At 37.3% G+C, this 15,975-nt stretch overlaps 1 protein-coding gene across 6 annotated transcripts in view; it reads left to right on the top strand.

The window, feature by feature from the left end:
• Klp31E (kinesin-like protein 31E) overlaps positions 1 to 15,345 on the top strand; it is a 433,444-nt gene extending 418,099 nt beyond the window's left edge. For 5 of the 6 annotated variants that reach the window (XR_012967722.1, XR_012967726.1, XR_012967725.1 and 2 more), the window contains 3 exons: positions 717 to 843; positions 4,916 to 5,056; positions 9,987 to 15,345. Coding sequence is in view for 1 of the 6 variants with exons in the window: in XM_076211681.1 (XP_076067796.1) it covers positions 717 to 843; positions 9,987 to 10,059 (200 nt within the window). In the remaining 5 variants the exon portion in view is untranslated. The remainder of the gene's footprint in view (positions 1 to 716; positions 844 to 4,915; positions 5,057 to 9,986) is intronic. The other variant, XM_076211681.1, reaches the window with a different exon arrangement.
• The last annotated feature ends 630 nt before the right edge of the window (positions 15,346 to 15,975 follow it).

Raw genomic sequence — 15,975 nt, forward strand, 5'->3', positions numbered from 1 at the left:
CACCCGTGGATTTTGAAAACCATAGGGAATGGGATTCAGTGCATATTAGGGAGAATGTAAAAATGCAGGGGTGACTACAATAAATATAATCAAGACGCCGATATGGCAGCGTCGCGAATCCACTTGCTCCTCATGACGCCTACGTGTGCGGCACCGTATGGTAGGGGTTAAATTAACAAAAACAGCAAGCTGTTTGATACTTCATGAGGCAGAGCGGAGGAGGATGAGAGGTCAGGTCGATCATGGCGGAACATGGGGGGGGTTAGCCAAAAAGAAAAAGGCATAGAAACCACTCCCATCCATTCCATTCCCTACATATTCCACTCCCCTCCCTCCCTCTTATCTTGGCACCTCCTAGATGACGGGTCATCCCTGCACCTTGTCCACTGCCCTGGGTCAGAAGCAGTGTTGCAAGACACAGCACATCCACAGCAAGGCCGCTTCATAAATTTGGCGACCCCCCCCTCTTCGTCCCCTCATGCAAAAAAGAAGATGGAGAGAGATCCCTTCGGGCTGTGTCAAATATATATATATAATATGATCTAATTGTTTATATAATTGTTACAGCTTCATAGTAAATTATATTAATAGAATTGAAATGATGCTTAGAAAAGGAAGAAAGAATAGTGTATGACCAAGTGGTTGGTTCAGGTAGGCCTTTGTATATGTGTATTTTGTTGACTGGCTTAACCAAGTTTCTTGAATTTGGTTTATAGGATGCCGAGGTGGTGTCATCAAGATGTGGTCAACAGAATCCTGCCAGCTGATTGGTGAACTTCGTGCCCATGCATCCCCCATCAATTCTATCACTACCAATGCCACCTGCATCTTCACAGCTTCAAAGTATGGCAAAATAATCTTTATTTTGTTTTTGCTTGGTATAAGAGTTTTGGGGGAAGATTGTATATATATGTATAATAACTACCGTATTTTTCGGACCATAAGGCGCGGGAAGAATCCTTAAAATCGGCCAAAATCGGGTGGTGCGCTTTATCGTGCGGTGCGCCTTATATGTGGCTTCAGTGCAAAAAAAAATGCCTCTGATAGTGACGTACTATTTAGACATGTTTCGTAGTTAGCCTGCCGATGGCGACAGTGCATGATAGGCCTAGCAAAAGTTACAACCAAGTTATAACCAAGATGCATGTATCTTGACAAGAAAATTGCGAAAACTTTGACAGTTATTGGGTCCAAGCCACAGCATTCATTCACGCTATCATGGCTATGACATGATAGCGTCCACAACACAGACAACCATTTTGCATTGGTATAGTCTCGCTCCACTCACACTGTAGTCATTTGGGTATTTTTTTAGTTTCGATCATGGGCGCAATATAGCAATATAAAATTAATTATTAATTTTGTAAATTAAAATGTATTAACGTAATATGCAATTTTGTGGGCGGAAATGAAAATAAAAAATACCTTGCTACAAGCAAATATGCTCATGAACGAAGTCGGTAGCATAGGATCGGGACACCAACGTCTCTCACGACGACGACAAGGACGAGCCGGATGACATTTAATTTGCAGGTAATGATTTATTAAACACAGGTTAGGTTAGGTTAGACGAATTTATCACCCTTTCATATCTTCGACGTCGGCATCTATCATAACAAACATGGCGTACCATTCGTCCGACACGACTTCAACTTACGAAATCTGTTTCAGCACATTTTTTGTTTTTTATTTCCGCTCACAAAATTGCATATTACGTTGATACATTATAATTTACAAAATTAATAATTTTTTATTGCTATATTGCGCCCATGGTTGAAACAAAAAATTTACCTTCATTTGTAATCCTGTGTTTTTAAGTGAATAGAGAATTCCGGGAATAAAACTGCTAATGTTGGTTTTATTCCCCACAGTTCCCGTAACGTGTTTGTTGTTTTTTAGGAGTATTGGCAGGGCATACCGTCCATGGAGGTGGTCTGATTTCACTGACCAAAATAAAAATATTTATCATTTATTTTTGTAATTTTGCTGAATCCCAACCGATTTTTCTCATTCAACAACGAAAATGTTGTTCTGAATGCACTCACATATGCATGATTATCCGATGACGAGACCAGGTGCGCCTTATGGTCAGGTGCGCCTTGTGTAAGGACAGGGAATAGCAAATTACGGGTGCGCCTTATGGTCCGAAAAATACGGTATATAGTATTTGATAATATATATATATTTTTTGTGTGTGTGTGAAAATGTGGGTTTGTTTTACCAAGAATTCTGTTTTCACTTAAAAGTTGGGTATCACTACAGCTTTATGAAACTATACAGGAGTAAACTTCAAATAATATGGGATTCCAGAGGAGGGATTTTCAAAGAACCTATGATTTGGGACAATTTTTCTTAAAATTATGATTATGTATGCAAGTGTAAATACATGTACAAAGGTGCTTTATGTTCAGATAATGGATTCAAGATGTATGTCTGCTGTTGTCATTAGGTACACATGGAACATATACTAGTATTTGGTCCTTTGAGAGACTTGTCTCTCTGTGATTAGATTGAAGGACCAATAATAATGCCCATCTTTAATGGTCAAATTTTAGGGCTTCCTGTTCATCTTAACCCTTTGACTGCAGTGATGCCCTACTAAGTCAAAAATAATTATCTGATGCTAGACAGTAGGTTGCAGGGAGGGGTTACACTCGTATAGCTTTCTCATCAGTCAAACTATATAACCAGAAATAGCTTTTCGTATACTCATAAGGCGTTTTCTCGTATCTATCGTTTGCAGCTTCTGAGGAGCTGCTCTATAATATCAGAGCTGGGTGCATTACTGCCGGACAGGTAGTGCATTACCGTCAATGCGTTACCGTCAGTGTGTTACCAATTTTAACTTCCTATGGAATGATTTTGATGAAAAAAAAAAAAAAAATGAAATGGAGAAGTATTTACTTCTTATGAACATTCTCAATAAAATAATTCCATAAATTACAACATTAATATTTCGTATTCTAAAACATGAAATAACTAGAACTGGCACTTGCATTACTGCGATAGTAATGCACTACCTGTCCGGTGGTAAAATGCCCAACTCTGTATAATAGCATGACATTACTCCTATAATATATGGCTTGCTATCCTGTTTGGAAAGCCTAACATGGGTATATTATTGGCTACAAACAACTCGTAGTAAAAAGTCTTGGTCTATCTGTCTGTATATCTGTATAGCAAAATGCTTCTTCCTCCTTGTGGCCAGCTAAGGCATGCACCCACCATCCACCCAACCCACACTCGTTCAATGTCCATCTGTTTCACTTTTAAAAATCTCGTAGCTCCTCTTGGATGAAGGGCCATCTCTTCCCCACCTCCCACTGCCTGTTTCAGAAGCAATGCAGCAAGACACAGCACCTCCCATAGCAGGTTCCAGTAGCCAGAGCTGGTTTACCCCCACTGCTTCCTGTAATGGCAACCCTCCCTCATCATAATGGGATGAAGAGGGAGGGTCACCATGTAAATGAAGCAGTGGGGGTTAACCAGCTTTAGCCGTTGGACTCTGGAGATGCTGTGTCTTGCTGCATTGCTTCTGAACCAGCAGTAGGTGGGGGCCAGGAACGGCCCTTTGTCCATAAGGAGATATGAGATTTTTAGAAGAGAAACAAATGGGTGTAGGTTCAGTGAAGGGTGAGTGCATACCTAGGCTAGCTATCTTCCTTATAAGGGGTAAGAAACTTAATGGTATACATATACAGATATCTAGACAAGGCATTTTATTTTGGGATGTTTGTAGTCGATATACCCATGTTGGGCTTCCCAAACAAGATAGCAAGCCGTATCATAGAAGTGATGTCATGCTGTTACAGAACAACTCAGAATCTGTAAGGGATGCGTTCAAAGGTTGGGGAATACTACAAAATATACAGTAATTGATAACAGTCAGTTTTGTAAATGTCACCAGTTTACAGTTACATATTCAATGAATGTTGAATGGTAGCCAGATGATGAGGCAAAGAAAGAATGATGTGCACAAGATAGTGTAGTTATGTTAGTTTCAGCGAGTCACATTGCACTGTGGACAGCTCCCACCTCAATTGGGAACCTTTGGGGAAACCCTAGATAGTGTTGTATAGTAATTTCATCTACCTCCACATGATAGAATATATCATACACACAGTTACATATATGCAGAGTCCACTAGGAAGATGAAAAACACACGGAGTCCAAGCGCTTTCGTGATATATTCCTCGATAATGTGAATACAGTGAGACCTCTCATTAACGGACATTAATTAGCTGTGTTTGTGGTGTTTTCGCTGTGTTTTTGGTGCTGTTGTTTAGTGCGTGCAATCACTATGCCACCCAAAAACCATTACAAATTAACAGATTATTCACATCAACGGACACCGTTACCCCCCTTTTAGTCCGTTAATGAGAGGTAGTAATGTATATCATGAAAGTGCTCGGACTCCATGTGTTTTTCATCTTCCTAGTGGACACTGTATATTTGTGATTCATGTGTGCCTTGTGAAATTTGTGCACAGTTATACATATTTGTATGATTGCTCTGTGAAGTATATTTGGTGCACTGAAAGTATTCATGGAGTTAGGTTTACGATTTAGGTAATGAAATGCAGCTGGTAAACTAAATAAATACAGGCATCATTTTACATTTGGTTAATATGTACACACCATTTTACAGTTGGATTCTCAGCAGAGGAGCTAGTATTTTCTCATAGTGAAACTTAAATGTCACTGTAGTTGGAAAGCCACTGGAAACAATTTGTGTGTACATACAGTAGTTGGTCATTCACTTCAGGGCTGAGATAGTTAGTGTATGATAAATACATATAAACAGGGCATAGACTTTAACCCCTGCAGAGACACAAACACTTAGATAAACAAAGTTTGGTTGGATTGTCATTCTCGAGGCCAAAGTTGAGTCTGCTGACGACTCGGTTTGCCTACAGTGAGGGCGACATCCGAGTGTGGAGGCCACTTGTGGGTGTGGCTGGAGGGCGTACGTTTGAGCTCTCTCTTTAGGAGGAGCATAAGGAGCAGGAAGTCATGCACCGAGTTCGGAGAGGAGGAGGAGGAGGTGTTGACATGAAGTAGGGCACTTACGGATTTGCATGTATTGATCTAGTCTTGGTTGTGCTTTTTGCTTGCTTCCCTTTCTGTAAATGTAACAGCAAGCATGTGTTGGAATTTCAGCATGATGCTTTTATCAGGTATTTTTTCTGTTAAGAGTGTTTCAATGTATTTGTTTATGTGTAATAACCAGCAAAAAGGAGTGTAGAACATAGAAGTGGATGGAGTGAAGTTAAAGGGAAGACCACAAATAAGGTGGTTGGACAGGATGGAGAGGGCATTGGATGCAAGAAGGTCTGTCAGGCAAGGAAGAGAGTGCAAATGATTGGAGTGAATGAAGAGTGGTTACAATTGAACAAGGAAAAGAAGATTCCTTAGGGGATGATTTTGTTTGATCACTTGATTTCTTGAGTGGATGACAGTTGGGGATTAGGGTGTCACCCTAACATGAAGTGGTAAGGGTTCTGGCGTTCAGGTCGTGCTGTGGAAACACTGTCTCTTGCTGCATTGCCTTTGACCTAAGCACTGTGGTGAGAGACAGGGATGACCCCTCATCCATGAGATGTGAAGATTGGAGGGAGAATAAATGGATTTTGGATGGGTGTGGTTGGGGGTATGCTCTGACATGGCCACCCTCTTTTATAAAAGGGGGAAGGGCCTTTTGTTTTATGTGTGTGTTTAATAATGATAATTGTTGCCTTGAATTTCACTGACTGGGAACTTGCAGTGCCACAGTGGCTGGCAGTGGTCTTCAGGTCCTAAAATAGATTGGGAAGAAACTGTGGTCCTTTGTCTGTGTCGTATTAGTGTGGGTCTGTTCCTGTGTAAGTTGCTTTTTGTAGTAGGAAGAATAGAACACTTGTCATCTTCTCTTGTGTGAAAAGGTAAAGTAAATACAGTCAAAACTGAAAGGGAGAGCTTAAACTACTGTAAACGCATTTGGGTAGCACCTACAGATGGATTATTAGTATTATATTCCAGGTCTAGTAGGGAAATGTTCCTCATGAACTTAGATATCCAGATTCTTGTTTGTCTTCGATAGTCTGCCAATGTGTAATCTGGCATGGACTTGGTCATCTGAAGTTATCATGCCAGCAAGATATTTAACTACAATATTGTTATTATTGTTTCCTAAATATTTATATTAGTTGTTTATATATATATTGTAAAATGCATGAAACATCCTAGAAAAGTAGTGTTTGGTTTACATGTGTACAAGCAAGCACATAGGTGTTTTATATTTGTATTATTATTATTTTTCATTCTTTCATTTATGTATGTGTGTTTTTGATTCACCATGGTCTTGGATCATGTGTTGGACTTGTGATCAACAGCTATTAACTCCCCCCCTCGGATAAGAGCTCAGAGAGTTCATATATGAACAATCTATGGATAATGCTACACACACACACCCCACCCAACTCTCCGCCCATGAGAGTTTAAGTGTATTTACCTAGTTATATTTTACGGGACGAGAGCTATGCTCGTAGTGACCCGTTTTCGTATCTCTCCACATCCAGTTTATTCTTAAAATCGTGTATAGTTTTGGCACTCACTGTTTCTCCGTTTAGTTTGTTCCACAAATCAATCACTCTATGTGGAAAGATATTCTTCTTCAGGTCTCTTCTGTAGCTGTCTTTCTTTAGTGTCTTTCCGTGTCCTCTTGTTTCTCTTCTGTTCCACTTTAATAAGTTGTCTCTGTATTTATGTAATTGTAGTTTACAAGAAGGGAGCCACACTCACATGGTCCCATCTCCTAATCTCCAGTTTATCATACATAGCTTGGAATTCATGTATGTTTCCAACTTGTTCTGTCTTTATTTTCCAATCATCATATTTAGATTTGAATTCATATATTGTTCCAGTTTTTGCTATATCATCCAAACTATTCCAAGTAATTTTGCATCTATATAAAAAACTGTATTTGTTCATATCCTTTAGACATACAGTAATTCTTAATTTGTTCTCACAACCTTCCTATATCTAATCAAGAGATCTCTTTTGTCAGTGTAGCCTATCCCATTTAGCAACCTGAATTTTGTAATCATATTACCTCTTTCTCTTCACTCTTTCAAAGTTGACAGACCCAGTGGTTATAGTCTCCAGTTATGTGGTTTAATTTCCAGACTGGGAACTAGTTTGGTTGGTGTCCTTTGTATTCTCTCAATCTTGTTTACATCCATACCTATGTCAATCTACATAATAGGCTTCTTTACCCTTGTAAGGAAGGTAGTAGCCAACCAAAGGATCACTTGTCCCCCAACCCACCTACCCACCCCCTACTTTTTTTTTTTTTTCTCTGATCCTTGTAGATAAAGAGCCAGCCCTACCCATTGCCTGATTCAGAAGCAATGCAGCAAAGCACAGCATCTCCACAGCAGTTCCCAACATACAATAGCTCCAGATAATTGATTTGATTAACTTTCTCGACAGGCACTTCTTTTGTCAAACACTGTAGTGGTGCTCCTTACTCCCACCTTTGTGAATGGGTACCGTATTTGCACATATTTGTGTCTTTACCTAATTGTAGTATATGAGAAAGGAGCAAAGCTCTTTGGGTCCCATCTCCTCTCCAATTTATCATGCATAGCCTCAAATTCATGTGTGTTTGTATTTACCCAGTTGTATCTTACAGGAAGGGGAGCTACGCTTGTGGTGTCCTGCCTTTGTATCTTGCAGTGTCTAGCTTGTTCTTAAATTCGTATATGGTTTTTGCACATACTATTGTTTCTTCCAGTTTGTTCCAAGTGTCCACCACTGTGTGTGGAAAACAGTTCTTCTTCAGATCTCTTCTGTAACTATCTTTTTTGAGTTTCTTTCCATGTCCTCTTGTGTTTCACTTGTCCCAATTTAACAAGTCCTCTCTATCAAGTATTTTCGTGCCCTTCATGATTCAATAGATGGTCAGTAGGTTGCCTCTCTCTCTTCTTTGCTCCAGAGTCAGTAAATCCAATTTAGCCAGTCTCTCTTCATATGACATGTTTGAAAGTGCAGGAGCCATTTTTGTGGTTGCTCTCTGGATTCTTTCAATTTTCTTTATATTCTTCTTGGTACTGGGTGACCATAATGTTGCCGTACATTCCAGTCTAGGCCTTATTAGTGTGACTAGTATTTTTTTAATAATATCTTTGTCCAAATAGGTAAATACCACTTTTATTGATCTTAGCAAGTTATAGGATTCTCTGACAATTTTGTTTATTTGTTTATGAGAAGACAAGTTGTTTGAGATAATTACTCCCAGATCTTTTTTCAGATCCCACTTTCTTTACCTCCTTAGTTCCAATTTTATATTGTCCTGATATTCTATTTTTACTCTTTTCCAAAGTATGTGTGTATATGTGCATATTTGAGTGTATGTCAAGATTGCTTCATGATCATAAAGTAATTACTGTATTATTTTTGGGGCCCTTTTTTTTTTTTTTTTTTCCCAAGGAAATTTTATATTTCAAAAGATTGGTTTCTATATAGAACTGTGATATAGATGTGTGGTTATAACATAGATGTGTGAGTAGCTGAGTAAAGTCTGAATTTTATGAAATTCTTTGAGATGGTTTGAATTATGGTTGTTTCAAACATTTGACAGTAGTCATTTCATTATATAACCAGATGAAACATTTGCTGATACAACTATATATCCATATATATATGTATATATATATATTTTTTCTGCAATTCACAAAGACATGCAAAAATAGATTTGCAGAAAACCACTGGGAAATGAGGAACATAGTCTAAACATGTTCGTCTATTTTAAGACATCATCAGGGAATACAAAGTGTTATATATATATATATATATATATGTATATATATATATATATATATATATATATATGTATATATATAATATATATATATATATATATATATATATATATGTATATATATATATATACACACACACACATATACATACGTACAATTAACTTAAACTGCACTTAACATTGATCCACAGCATGATTTCCAATGATCAAGAAAAAAGAAAACAAGGGCATCCTTCAACAAACACAAAATAAAGCATTGATAATAGTAATTGGCTGCACTCTAACAACCCTTGTACAACACCTATACTCTGATACCAAACTGCTTTCCGTGGAGCAGCTGCATGTAACATACACATGTTTTTTGTGCAAGAGCCCAAACACAACCACCCTCCCCACCGTATCACACAAATAAGCTACTGAATACAGTATAAGAACCAGCCCAGGAATACATACATACATACATATACCAAGGCTTTTTCCCCCTTACAAGGGGGGTAGCCCAGGAATAATCTACTCAAATATCTATTATACAAAAACCTGCCCACCACTCTACAACACACACACATTCAGGTCATAAAAGAGGCACTCTATAATAGACCTCCAATTTCTGTACTTCACCAAACTTCCCTGGATATTAACCCAACCAAGAAAACACTCTCAGGACAAGAACTAAACAGGTTCATCTACACTTAGGCTTTCACAATGTGTTAAAACTGTCAGTACAGAATTGGTCTGGTAATAGAATTCAGTTACCAAAAGTTGTATCCACCACACACACACAGGACACAAGGCAGCTTATTCTGCACTACTCTACACTTGCTTTTTCCAAACAACACAAAATAACTACTGAGTGACTTATGGGCTAAACTGGTGGCTGTGGCCAGTTACCTCGGGATTATATGATTATATACCAAAGCGCCTTTTTCCCTTTATAAGAAGGATGGATAGGTCAGAGTATACACCCACTTTCATTTGCATGTATAAGTACATACACATATTTATGTGTGTGTGCGTGTTTGTATGTATTTCAGTTCATTGTCTAGTAGGATTTCTGCCAAATAATTTAGACATGATTATTTTTTCTAGCGTATGTGTACCAGTGTGTAGTAGTACGTCATAAACTTATCAAGATTTGTTATAAATCTTCCTGTATGTATTTCTAATACATTCTTATCTTTTTCTTTCAGTGACTGTACAATAGGAATGTGGAGGGTTCGAACTAGTTACGATGTATCACCAGAACTTTCTGATGCTTCGTGAAGTCACCTACAGTCTTAGCTGTATGAAAAGTTTTATGAATGAAATGGCACATTATTTAATAGCGTAGATGTATATGAATCAATGTAGATACGAGTGCCACAGCATATTGCCACAGTTTTCCTTTTGTGCTGTAGATTATTTTTTGAACACTGCAGATTCTGTTTAGAGGGCTTCAAAGTTCATGTTGAATTTCATGAGTTCTTATTGAATGCTGTGGTGTTTTGCTGAGTGCAGGGGATCTCATGTTTCCCACTTTGGTTGATGGTGACTGCCATTGCCTCGTGGACCGTTTGCTACATATACATATACAAAGGCTGCAATCCCCCATATTAGGAGGGGGACAGGCCAAGTCAAAATATACACCCACACCAAAAGATTCACTCACCATTAGATGCTGTACTATTTATTTGAAGTACTTTTTTAGTACCAAATACTTCAGTTTTAGTTTCAAATTATAGTTCTGAAGGATATGATTTATGCAAAATCATGTCCAGCTGATCTGGTATTGAATCCAGTGTATATAGTCACTACTGTGATCTCAAACAGAGTAAGTTTTGATCTTTATCATCTGGCCAGTTGCATCTTCATTGCAACAGGCATAGACCCACTTCACCTGATGTATATCATTCAAAAAGATCTTGCTTGTAAGGGGCGAAAAGGAGCACAGCTTGTTTTGCTAGAGATTGCTGTAATGATTATAATATTTGTTTTAACTTGCACTGGTTTAGAACCAGCATCTTTTGGAAAGGTGGTTGATAAGATGTGATTCTCATTTGTGAAGCTGCATACGGTGCTCTATTGTAACGTCTAAATATAACAAATGGCCTCTTTCTGTACATGGTAAATATAAATCATAACCTTGTGCATTTTATATCTCATGAGCATAAGTTTAGTAATGACCAGTAAAGTGTTGTATTTTCATGTCATTCAAAATTTAATGTCTTTTCTCTATTACACAAGTGTGTTATTCAATAGGTTACTGTACATACCTTATCGTATAACAAGTAACCTATAATTAAACAGTCATACAATTAATTAGTAGGGTTGATTTATTAAAGAAAAATGTTTGACTATTAAACAAATATAGGCAATGGCTTTTGTTGGCTTGCTTACTTTTAAATGCCCTTATTCTGCAACTGATGTCAGATAAATTAACAAAAGATTGTGCAGAAGGAAGGCCTACTTGTTCTGTAGACAAATTTCTGTTTACATTAACAAATTGATAGAACCTAGATTTTAAACTTGGTTTTAGCCTCATTTGATGAAAATGAAAAGTGAGTAGGAGTTAACAATCATACTCTAATATTTGATAGTCTTAAAGAATCTGTAAAAGTTTGTGAATTTTAGCAGATCAAGAAGTTATGCATACAACTGGAAAAGGATGTGCTTCTCTAGGAATGCAATAAAGATCTTTAAGTTATCAGAGGTAGTCTGAGGGAATCAGTGACAGGTACCTGCTTATGGTAGTTCTGCAAGATGGACATTGAAGCTGCCCATTCTTAGAACCTGTCTACCCCCTTGCCTCCATCAGGAGGTGCAGCCCTGTGGGGCTGAGACTCCGTCTCTAGAAAGGGCCCAAGATCTCTCTCTATCAACCTGAACTGCATTTCTTTCACTTTTTCACACACGGAAAGCTATCAACTGGCAACTGCTTTCCTCTCCCTTCCACTTTGAGCCAGTGAGATAGAAACAGCCTCGTACCAATACAGCAGAGACAACAATCCTGAGTTCCTTCCAAGAGAGATCTGCTGGAGGGTCCAAGGACCATTGCCAGTCACTGTGGGGTTGCAGGTCACTCTGAAATTTGAGGTGACATTTATTATGATTTATTAGTCTGAGGAGAAGAGGTTTTATGTAGATAGTTTCACCAAATATCATCCCCCTTCCTTTTTAGGTTACTAGATCAGTTTAAGTTGCCCACTCCGTAGATCACCATTCCATGATTTGCTATAGTTTTGGGCAGGTTGTGAATATTTTTCATATAGACTGGATTTTTCTTCTTTTCCCAGAGTAGATAGTGTTCAGTAATTCACATTACAAAACACATTGATCTGAGAGGTTGCACAGCATTTTCCATTAGTTTTCCATCCATGCACTGCAGTCAGTAAACATGTAGCCTATAACTCTCATACAAAACAAATTTGAGTTTATAATTTACTGTTCCAGGAATGCATTTCTTGATATGCCGATATCTTTTCATTGTCTTGGCTTCCAATATTTGTATTGATGATGTAATGCAAACATAATTACCTCATGTGCAATTTAAAAGTGCAGTAACCCCCCACCCCCGCCCCCACATGTGGCTTTGGTATTTAGTGGGCTATATATACAGCCATAATGCTCATTACAGCTTATAAATACAGCATTTCATTATTATTGCCTATGGCATATTTCTTGTTTAAAATTTCATTCAGCTGTTTTAGGATATTAATGTGAGTGACAAATTATATTCCCCCAGATTATTATCTACTTTTCAGTCTGGTTGTCAGGCTTTTGAAATGAACTGTGTATAACTTACGAGTTTTCTTCGCCATTCTAGTAACATGCCAGTTTTGCAAGTATATTTGCTAAACAATTTTTTATTTCTCATTGCAGTTTAATGGATTCACATCATTACATTAAATAACATTAATAGAGAAGCCTGTCAGTGATCCCAGTTTTATCCTAGTGTTTGCAAAGAGTTAAATTAGGAGTGTGACTTCGCTTTCCAGTGATGTTTATTTCAGTCTTGGATTTGGTTTCGTATTAATTCTTTGGAGCTTTAAGCTTTAGCCAAGTTGTAAGGATATCATTTAAAGTGAAGCATGTGTTTTCATATGTAAAGTATATTACTGTACATATATGCAGATGCTTGGAAAGCCTTAAATCAAGACTATTCCTGTAGTCAATAATATGTTTTATAACTTGGTTGAATGCCAACATTTTAACATTTTTAAATGTGAGGGAACATATATTTCCCATGTTTGGCTTTATACTTTAATCATCAGTATGGCTTACTTGTTGGTGTAGCTGACCGTTGTGCTTCATTAATTCATTTTGTCACAGCACAAACTCCTCCGTTGATTGGAGTGTTTGACCTATACGATATACTCCTTCATAGTAAACGACAACTGTTCCACATAAGGTTATGAATAGCACTTCATCTTGAAGCTATTATTGTCATCATATTAGCACATTTATATTGTAATAACAGATATTAAGTGTATAGTGAAGGATAGCAAATATTGTCCTAATATTCTTGGTGATGATACATAGAAAAATAGGCAGATGAGGGAATCTGTGATAGTTCCACATTGAGCACACAAAGCATAGTGATCCTAAAGCTGTAGCCTTCACTTAGGGGATAATTACCATAGATTATCATAATGGTTACAGGATTATTGGAACAGTCCATGTTTTAAGATTCCTAACTGGTCTGTAAAACCTTGATGGTAACTGATTTCATGTATACAACTAGGCAGGCATGCATTTGTATACTCCATATGTTATATCGTGTATGTTTATACTCATACATGTATGTATATGTATGTATTTATGTATGTGTATATATGTGTATATATATTTTTTCAATATGGCAGATTTCCTCATTAGGAAGGGATTGCCTCTAATTCTTGTGTAAAGACAGTTTTTAATCCCATGGAGGAGGGAGGGGCAACTCTATGCCACACAGTCGAGGAAATTGCACTGTTCTATGCCTTTCTTGTACTCACACTCTCCTCTTAGAAATAGCAGGGAAGATAACAGTGATTTGTCACTTTTATTTGGGCTAATTGTGATGAAAAAAAAGGGTATAATTAGAAAAGGCTAATAAATTCAGCTCTGAAGAGAAGCTACTAGAAACACTTCACTCAGGATAGACTTTTACCCTCACACTGTAGTTATATGTAAGGATGAGGATAGCTTCTATCTTGGGTGAGTTGGTATAAGAGTTGACCTGAATCATACTAACCTTTTTCTAACTTTAATCAACCTGAATTTTTGTTGCATTTTAGAAGTCCCAAGAGGTTAATCTTTGTGTAATGGGTGTGCAAAAATGTAGTATCATTTCTTTTAGGTTGCAAGGATTTATTTTCTTTTTGCATATCCTGATGTTGAGGAGAAGTCAAGTATAGGTTTTGGGTAGTTTGAAATAATGGAGGTAATTTATCTGTGTGATTTTAAGAGAATAGAGAAGATAGAAATAGGGACATTTGAGGTTACTGTAAATATAAGGAGAAAGGGATTGAGAAGTAAAAGGTGTATAGAATCCTGTTGAGGTTTGGGTGACATGTGAAGAGAATGTAAGTGGAGTAACTAGTCAAAAACATATACTAGGCAAAGATGGCTGGAAGGAAAGAAAGGTGAATGTTCAAAAGATGGTGGGACAATAAAAAGTAATGCTTGAAGAGGGAAGTGATTGTGGTGGAGTAACCAGCCATACAAGTATGCAACAAGGGGAAACGAATAAGATTGAACTGGATGGATGAGAAAAGAATTTAAAAGGGAAGAATAAAGGATTTAGCATTGGGCTTTTGAAAGATAAGGTGTACATAAAGAGACAGAGCTACTAGAAAGTGTTTCTGTGTTTATTATTTCATGGATCAGGAGTGAGGAAATTTGTCTTCCCTTTTCCCTATTTGGGGGTAATTAATCTACTTGTGATAGATGAGTTGGCAACCAATTTCATGGGGGTAAAATTTTGGAGATGGGAAATGTATACCTGTATGTGTATCTATAATTTGTCAATGCTAGGCTTTTCCCTCTGTACAACTGTGACACTTCCAGTCACGTCTTAAAGGGAGTGGCTGTAATAATTTTCCGTACTTCTTTAGTAGTTTGTACTACAAATGTGCTACACAATGTGCATGATGAGTTTGGAATGGAAAAGAATGCCCAGTACATGAGAGATTGACATTAAGTTCTAAGAAAGTGCTAATGTGATCAAAATATTTGATTGTCTACTCCTAAGAATGGTTCAAGCTGGAGGTGTAAATGAACACAATGTGTGCCTTTCAATTTCTTAAGAATCCATCTACAGTGATAATCTGCTATGGATTGAGCTGTTTAGCTTCTGCCCCAATTTCAATGCATAAGTAGGGCATCAGTAGTACAGGCTCCTGATATGCTCAGAGAAATATTTATAGCCTCCCTCTTCTGCAGGACCTGAGATCACTGTCCTCACAATTATGGAGAAAATATCTACCATCTTCAAGTGGGAAAAATTCAGCAATGACAAAAAGTTATAGAGCTGCATACATGCATGAATACATACATACATACATGTATATAAACACACACACACACGCACACACATGCACATATACTTATTCTTACTAACACATTGAAGTAGACTCGTGAAGAAAAATGTTGTTGTTGGTGTGAATCATGGTAAATTTCTGATTTCCAAAGGCGAGAGAGGGAGTATCAACAAGTATATGGTTTATGAGTAGATTATTTTGATGAGGTTTTGTTAATTATTTTCAGTGATGGAAATTAAGAATTTTTTTCATGGAATATTCCTCAAGTTATGATGATCCTGTGGTGAAGACGATCACTTTGATTTGTGTTTTTTTTTTTTTCTAATTTGTTTTTTTATTTTAGATATCTTTCTTTTGCTGTGGATAGATTCTTTAGCCTGTTATAAGTTTTATGGAAAGGATTTGTAATACTGTGATCACATGGATAGCAGCAGCAACAGCTCTTGTAAGTTTGGGAGTTAAGTTGAAACGGCTGTTATCCATTTCGTTTACCTGGCAACTTGGTCCTGGTTGTCATTTTTTTTCTTAACCCCCATCATTTTTATTTCATTTTCTTTTATCCTTTTTCATTTTCACAATTTATTAAGAGCAGTTTTGCACTTCACTGTTCTAAGTTGTGATTTTAGTCTCTAGTGAATAAAAGCTTTTCATCCATATTTTTAAACATTTTCATATTTGA

Source organism: Oratosquilla oratoria, chromosome 29 (genome assembly GCF_046742065.1).
Source record: "Oratosquilla oratoria isolate Oo_2021 chromosome 29, ASM4674206v1, whole genome shotgun sequence".
Lineage (NCBI taxonomy): Eukaryota > Metazoa > Arthropoda > Malacostraca > Stomatopoda > Squillidae > Oratosquilla > Oratosquilla oratoria.